The following is an 8,452-nucleotide window of genomic DNA, read 5'->3' on the forward strand; positions in this document are numbered from 1 at the left end:
AGAGGGGGAGTGGGTCTCCCTTCCCAGCCAGCGAGCTGCTGCCTGTCTGAGACTGAGCGCATTTCATCTGCGCATGTTAAGCAGGGAGCCGGCACTGAAGGCAGACGGAGCCTCATTTGCGATTGCGGAGTTCCAGTTAACAATAGCAGGCTCACACCTGCTCCTTGCTGATACTGGAACCTACTACCTTGGGCTCAGCACCCTGCAGCAGTGAGGAGATAAAACTGGTTCTTGTAGCTCCACCGCATGAATAGGTGACAGGGAAAAAAAAAACAAAAAAACCATTAGCTGTGTGTGCGTTTTCGAAGCAGTTTCATTTCTCAGCCATCTAGACAGTAATTCTAGTTTGGTGATTAGGGACCCGTTTTAAGCTGCTGGGCCTTTTTTATTTCACAGACATGATTTAGCCCAGACTTTCGCCTGTGAATGAGGCCCTGACTCCAAAGTTTAAATGAGTCCTGGCTCAGCAAAACGTTTGAAACTTGAGCTGAACCAAGGGTCTATGTAGAGTTCTAGAGCTAAAAATCCGAGTGCAGGGCCCCCTGAAAATGAAATGAGGGTGGGGGCGGGGAGTAGGGAGATGGAGATGGAGAAGCAGCCACTCCCCCCACCACCGCCTCTTCCCCCATCCAGTACTGTAGAATGATCTCCGGCGAGGGCCCAGAGCTCACTCACAGGGCTGGTTAGCATGCGCCCTACGCAGCCCTCTCCGTTGCTGGGCTTTGAGGAAGCTGCGGGTCTTGCCAAAGGCCCACTGCACTGATTTTGAAATGCATCCAACCCAGTTGCCATTTACTCTGCTCCTTCATTTACATCTCTGTGCAAAATGTCAGCAGCCTGACTGGAGTTCCAGGTCTCAAGTGTTTGCTGGGCCCGGGCCTTTCATACCCCTGAGAAAAAGGGGCCATGGAAACTCTTCCCAGGCCCCTGGGCAGCTGTGCTCTTCGGGTTTGCACAATACCTGCAAGCCAGCTCTGGATGCCTCCGCACCACCAGAGGGCTACAGCCGAGATGGCAAGAGCAGTCACCATAGCAACCCTTCCCATTGTGCTCGCCCTGGGCTGGGCCTGGCCCTGGGCTGGGCCTGGCGCTGAGAGCCATGCCTGCATCATTTCATCTGATCCTCACAATGGCCCCACGAGGAAGTACTATCCCTGCCCCTGTCATTCAGAGGAGAAAACATGCTTTGAGATAAATACCGTCCATCTTCATTATTTATGGATTCTGTGTTTGCAAAATCATCTACCCGCTCAAATTTATTTGTAATTCCAAAATCAATACTCGAAGCACTTTCCAGTGATTTCTGGATATGTGTAAGGCAAAGAAAAATGTGAGTCACCTGATGTTTTAGTTTGTTCTCACGCTGCTAATAAAGACATACCCAAGATTGGGTAATTTAATAAAAGAAAGAAGTTTAATTGACTCACAGTTCAGCATGGCTGGGGAAGCCTCAGGAAACTTACAATCATGGTGGAAGGGGAAGCAAACACGTCCTTCTTCACATGGTGACAGCAAGGAGAGCCAAGCAAAAGGGGAGAAGCAGCCAGGTGTGGTGGCTCATACCTGTAATCCCAGCACTTTGGGAGGCTGAGGCAAGTGGATCATGAGGTCAGGAGTTCAAGACCAGCTTGACCAACATGGTGAAACCCCATCTCTACTAAAAACTAACACGCAAAAATTAGCCAGGTGTGGTGGCAGGCACCTGTAATCCCAGCTACTCAGTAAGCTGAGGCAGGAGAATCACATGAAACCGGGAGGAGGAGGTTGCAGTGAGCCAAGATGTGCCACTGCACTCCAGCCTGGGCAAGAGAGCAAGACTCCGTCTCAAAAAAAAAAAAAAAAAAAAAAAGTGGGGGGTAGCGGAGAAAGCACCTTATAAAGCCATTAGATCTCATGAGAACTCACTCACTATCATGAGAACAGCACCAGGTTCCTCCCACCACACGTGGGGATTATGAGAACTACAATTCAAGATGAGATTCGTGTGGGGACATGGCCAAATTGTATCACCCAACGTGCATGTTTCCAGCTGAAGGGGAATGAGGCGACAGTCTCCCATCTTGTTTCAGCCCTCATCCTGGAAGCAAGGGCGTTTTTTTGCAGTCTATTTAGTGTCTTGTTTTTCACATTGATGTGCTTTTTGTTTGTCAATGAAAAGAGTCCAACTCTGTAAAACATTTGAAGAGATTTATTCTGAGCCAAATATAAGTCACCTGTGGCCCATGACACAGCCCTCAGGAGATCCTGAGACTATGTGCCCAAAGTGGTCGGGCCACAACTTGGTTTTGTACATTTTAGGGAGACATAGGTGTCAATCAATACACGTGTGATGTACATGGAAGCTGAGGGGGCCAGGGGAAGCTTTCAAGTCATAGGTGGATTCAAAGATTTTCTGATTGGCACTTGGTTGAGTTATTATCCTTAGAAAGGAATGTCTGGGCTATGAGAAGGGGTTATGGAGTCAAGGCTTTATCATACAGATGAAGCCTCCAGGTGGCAGGGTTCAGTGAGAACAAATTGTAACTATTTTTATCAGACTTGAAGAGTCTGCTCTATCAGTAATTCTAACAGGGAGGAGGGTAGCATGAGCATGCCCAGCTCCCCCTTCCCATCATGGCCTGAACTCATTTTTTTAGATTAACTTTGGAATGCCCTTGGCTGAGAGGAAGGGTCCATTTCAGATCGTTGGAAGGCCTTAGAATTTTATTTTTGGGTTTACGTGTTGTTGATTTTGCTGTTTAAAATGGCTGAAGCTGGATCATCTGAGGTCAGGAGTTCGAGACCAGCCTGGCCAACATGGTGAAACCCTGTCTCAACTAAAAATACAAAAAATTAGTCGAGTGTGGTGGCAGGCACCTGTACTCCCAGCTACTCAGGAGGCTGAGGCAGGAGAATCGCTTGAACCCGGGAGGCAGAGGTTGCGGTGAGCCGAGATCGTGCCACTGCATTCCAGCCTGGGTGACAGAGAGACTCCATCTCAAAAAATATATATATATATATAAAATAAAATAAAATAAAATGGTCCCAGCATAGGGCTGAAGTGCTGTCTAGCGTACCCAGCCACCACAAGGCTGGGATGTGCCTCACGGATAAAAACGTGTGTGTTAAATAAGCTTTGTTCAGGGATGAGCTCTAGTGCTGTTGCCTGTGAATTCACGTTAATGAATATTAACATGTTAATGTATGTTAATGTACATGTAACGTGTTAATGTATTTTAAACATGTAATGTGTATTAAACAAGGTATCTCTAAACAGAAGCACACGTGAAACAAGGTTGAACACTGGTGAGTTAATGAAAATATTGTGACCAGAAGTTCCCAGGAAACTTACCTTGTATTTCCCCTAAGCAATGGTTCTCTATTCACTAATTCAGTGTTTATGGCTTCTTCATAGAACATAACTTCTGCAAATAATGAAAATCCCCTGTAACTTGCCAACAGTTACAGAGCTAATACTTCAACCTAGGCCTTTTTTCACTGCAGAGCCCGTGCTTTTGACCTCTGGAACACTTCTACATTGTATAGTCTGGAGCAAATAATTTAACCGCTGGAAGCCCCAGTTTCCTCCTCTGTAATAGCATCTTCCTCCTTGGATTTAATGAGATCGAATGGGATGCTGCATGGAGCCCTCACCATTGGCACAGTCCTTGCACATGCAAGAGCCCGATCTGTATGTGTTAGGGGTGAGACAATAACAGTGATGTCCTTCCCACATCTCCATTGACAACACAGCTGCATACATGCAAGACGCTTTCTTTGAGGACCCCCTCCATTGCCGCAAATTTCCTTTAGTTTAATAGTGCTCCAGAAGCCTGCCATTTAAAAACCAAGTGCAGGCCAGGCACCGTGGCTCACGCTTGTAATCCCAGCACTTTGGGAGGCCAAGGTGGGAAGATCACTTGAGCCCAGGAGTTCAAGACAAGCCTGGGCAACATGGGATAACATTGTCTGTACAAAAATTCCAAAAATTTGTTGGACATGGTGGTGCACACCTCTAATCCCAGCTACTCAGGAGGCTGAGGCAGGAGAATTGCTTAAAACTGAGAGGTCAAAACTGCAGTGAGCTGTGATTGCACCACTGAACTCCCGCCTGTCTCAAAAAGTAAAAAATAAATAAAAACCGAGTACTGTTGAGTAGGCCAGAATAAGAAAGAGCCTGAACAATGCCTTTTAGACATGTATTTCAAAATAGTTTTTGTTAGTGTAATAGGAAGCAATGTCTGGGGTAAATGTCTTTCCCTTTTATTATCATTCTGCTTTTATAATAGATTACTAAATTAATGTGTTACCCACCATTCCCCACAATTAGCTTTAAAAACATCTCTTGGAGGCTGAGCTCTTGTATGCCAGGTTTCATGCTGAGAAGGTTTGTACAGCTGCAATATAAATAAATCTCCGTGAAAAGGTGCTTGCAATAGAACTTCTAAAAGTATCGCCTGTAAGCACTGAGGCACTTCAAAAACACTGCTTCATCATCATTCCAACACTGCAGGCTGAAGGCAGGGTTATTTTGGGAGTGTTTGCAGGATAATATTTTATGGGTAGATGTGAGATGCCTTTCTTCTCACATCTGATCTTTGTTTTTCTACAAAGCCTGGGTGAGGTTGCATCATAATATTCATTTGAGAAGGGAGACTTCAATCCCTTTCAGGGTAATGACAGGGAGATTGAGGCCTGACAGAGGGCCATTATGGCTGGTTCAAGACTCTCTAGTTGAGTGGCAGCCAGATGTGGACTAGGATTGCTAGAGGTCCCCAGGCGGCTGGCACTGTCATTTGTGTAAGAAGAGATGGAGGAGGCGAGAAAGACACAGTTGTGTGGATCCCCAGCTGCCCTTTCCACAGAGGAGCTTGAGATCTTCCATCTTGTTTTTCCTACCTTCATCTCAGAGGGTGCCCTGGGGTTCCTCTGAGGGTTCCTTCTGGTCCCCTCTTCCCTGGAGAACTTTCTGGTTTCTTTCAGCTGCTGTGACTCACCTTGGAGGAAAAGTGTGTGGGAAGTGAGGCTGCTTTCTTATAAACGCTATTCGGCTTTGTGAGAATTTGTCCACACTGTGCACAAAGGGATGTTTCCTACCAATACCTCCCTACCACACTGTGTGTTGCTCAGCAGGGACCCCACTCACTGGGTCGTATGGTCATTTTATGTTTAACTTTTTAAGAAATTGACAAACTGCTCCAAAGGGTCTGCCCCATTTTACATTCCCACCAGCAATGTGTGAGGATTCCCATTTCTGCTCATCCTCATAGACGCTAGGAACTGTCTTTTATTAGAACTCATTCTAGTGGGCATGGACTGATATCTCATTGTGGTTTTGATTTGCAGTTCCCTGATGACTAATGATGTCCAATATCTTTTCACATGCTTGTGGCCATTTACAAATTTTTTTGGTGAATTGCCTATTCATATCTCTTGCCCATTTTTTTTTTCTTTTTTCTCTATGCCATGATTCTGTATCCTTTTTTGTTTGTATTATTGAGTTGTAAAAGAGTGGTTTTTTTATATACAAATTCCGGAAACAAGTCCTTTATCAGATACATTTTGGCAGATATTTTCTCCCAGTCTGTTACTTGTCTTTCCACTTTCTTAATGGTGCCTTTTGAAGCACAAAAGTTTAGAACTTTGAGGTTAAGTTTGTGATTTTTTTTCTTTTGTGAACGATGCTATTGGTGTGGTATTTAAGAAATATTTGCCCAACCCAAGGCCCCAAAATTTCTGTCCCATGTTTTCTTCTAGCATGTGTATGGATTGCTCTTACCCTCAAGCATATGTGGATAGGTTTATTGCACATAGATACTCAAATGTTCCACACTCTTTGTTGGGCAGAACCATGGGCCCCACTCTTGATTTCACTTCTCCTTCTCCCCACAGATCTGCAAAACCCCTGAGCCCAAAACAGTCTCCTACTGCAGCCCGTCCGTGCCCGTGCACTTTAACATCCAGCAGGACTGCGGCCACTTCGTCGCCTCGGTGCCCTCCAGCATGCTCACCTCCCCCGACGCGCCCAAGGACCCCGTGCCTACCCTGCCCGCACACCCCCCTGCCCAGGAGCAGGATTGCGTGGTCGTCATCACCCGAGAGGTGCCGCATCAGACCGCCTCCGACTTCGTGCGGGATTCGGCGGCCAGCCACCAGGCGGAACCCGAGGCGTACGAGCGGCGCGTGTGCTTCCTGCTACTGCAACTCTGCAACGGGCTGGAGCACCTGAAGGAGCACGGCATCATCCACCGGGACCTGTGCCTGGAGAACCTGCTGCTGGTGCACTGCACCCCCCAGGCCGCCCCTGGGCCCACCCCCGCCACCGCCGCGCCTCCCTGCTCCTCTGCCGCCCTGCCCGCTGGTGGCACTCTCAGCCCCGCAGCCGGCCCCGCCTCCCCAGAAGGGCCCCGGGAGAAGCAGCTGCCCAGACTCATCATCAGCAACTTTTTGAAGGCCAAGCAGAAGCCAGGCGGCACTCCAAACCTGCAGCAGAAGAAGAGCCAGGCCCGGCTGGCCCCCGAGATCGTGTCTGCCTCCCAGTACCGCAAGTTCGATGAGTTCCAGACAGGCATCCTCATCTACGAGCTGCTGCACCAGCCCAACCCGTTCGAGGTGCGCGCCCAGCTGCGGGAGCGGGACTACCGGCAGGAGGACCTGCCGCCGCTGCCTGCGCTGTCCCTCTACTCACCCGGTCTGCAGCAGCTGGCACATCTGCTGCTGGAGGCCGACCCCATCAAGCGTATCCGCATCGGCGAGGCCAAGCGTGTGTTGCAGTGCCTGCTGTGGGGGCCCCGGCGCGAGCTGGTGCAGCAGCCGGGCACCTCGGAGGAGGCGCTGTGCGGCACGCTGCACAACTGGATCGACATGAAGCGGGCCCTGATGATGATGAAGTTTGCGGAGAAGGCAGTGGATCGCAGGCGGGGCGTGGAGCTGGAGGACTGGCTTTGCTGCCAGTACCTGGCGTCCGCGGAGCCCGGGGCCCTTTTACAGTCGCTGAAGCTCCTGCAGCTTTTGTGAGCCAAGCCCCAGCCTGCACTGTCGCTGCCCCTTCCCTGCCTAACCCTTTCCTGTCTTGCCTTGGAAGCGCCGATGTCTCCCTGGGAAATGGTACAGATGACTGGTATACCTGGATGTAAAATATATAAATATATATATAGAAAATACATATACCATATATAAATATGAAAGCCTAAGGATGCTGTTGCCCGTCCACACTGGTCTCTCTGCACCAAGTCCTCCCTGTTTTCTTCCGTAATTATGTACATTTCTAGCTCCATGCAACGTCCTGAGGACAGTTCTGTGAACAGAATGCAGCCTGGACACTGGCCTCCATACCTTGTTTAGGATTTCTTCACCCTTTTGTCAAATTGTTATTTAAAGAAAAAAAAAAAAAGAAGAAAACTCCATTAAAAATTTTTTTGGTTGAGTCATGAGCAAAGCCCTTTATCCTTAAGTGCCTGAGTGCATTCATATGCTTGGTGGGTAAAACGGACCTGTCTTTGGTCTTACGCTTTTCAGGAGATAGAGCAGCAGTCTACAAAGGACCAGGCAAGTGGGTACCAATTAATCTTCCCTGTTTCTCTTCCCACCTGGAAGCCTCCTGGAAAGAATCCAGACACAGTCGCTGTGATCCCAGTGGTTTGGAATTCAAACCCATTTCCAGTTTGCTAAAGCTGGTTGCCATTTGTATCATTCAGAGACGTGCCTGAAAACAGAGTCCACCCCAGATGGCTCAGATGAAAAGACCTTAAAGGGACCACTTAGCTAGGTGTGATCAGGGTTATGAGAACAAAGAGTGACAAGGACAAAAGCAAGAGCCAGAACAGCGGGACAGGGAAACATACAGGAGGTATTTGCACTGAGATCTCTACAGCCAGAGATGGAGTCTCTGTTTCCCATCTGTCATCTCCAACCTAATAGGATGCCAGACAGCAAGGGACCTTGGGTGATGCAGTCTGAAGGATCAGCCTCCAGGGGCAGGGAGGAGGTAGAGAATGCATGGGATGCCAGGTGGCAAACAGCCCACTGTTCTTACTGTACTGGATACTGGCAGGGCAAGAATAGAATTCAGGTGTTTCAACTTCCAGGCCAGTACTCCCTCTGCCGTTCAGGCCTCCTTCAAGTCTCCTTTTCTAAAACCTCATTTAACACATCTATTGGCACCTACTACTTACTATAGTTAATATTTGTTACTATGCCTTTAAAAACACACAAAGAAAATTAGGAGACATCAGATCTTTCCTCCTCAAAACTAGACACATGCACAAAAGTCAAAAATTACCTATTTGAAGAGAAATAGCCCCAAGACTCTTGTATTTCTACCTAATGGGTAATCTTCCAACTAGATAACTAATTAATTTCTAAAATCTTGTTAATAACTCTGGACAAATTAAAACAAATAGAAAGATCTGAATGAATGTTTTAGAAACCTGGGGATGCACTTAGCAGGAAGGATAGGGAACTCTCCCAGGTC

The 8,452-nt window shown here is 47.8% G+C and overlaps 1 protein-coding gene across 2 annotated transcripts in view; it reads left to right on the top strand.

The window, feature by feature from the left end:
• Nucleotides 1-7,405, top strand: part of PRAG1 (PEAK1 related, kinase-activating pseudokinase 1) — a 66,202-nt gene extending 58,797 nt beyond the window's left edge. For both annotated transcript variants that reach the window (XM_073999959.1, XM_005562626.5), the window contains one exon: nt 5,872-7,405. In XM_073999959.1, the coding sequence (XP_073856060.1) occupies nt 5,872-6,996 (1,125 nt within the window). In that variant the 3' untranslated portion in view covers nt 6,997-7,405. The remainder of the gene's footprint in view (nt 1-5,871) is intronic.
• Nucleotides 7,406-8,452: the final 1,047 nt, after the last annotated feature.

This window comes from Macaca fascicularis, chromosome 8, assembly GCF_037993035.2.
Source record: "Macaca fascicularis isolate 582-1 chromosome 8, T2T-MFA8v1.1".
Classification (NCBI taxonomy): Eukaryota; Metazoa; Chordata; class Mammalia; order Primates; family Cercopithecidae; genus Macaca; species Macaca fascicularis.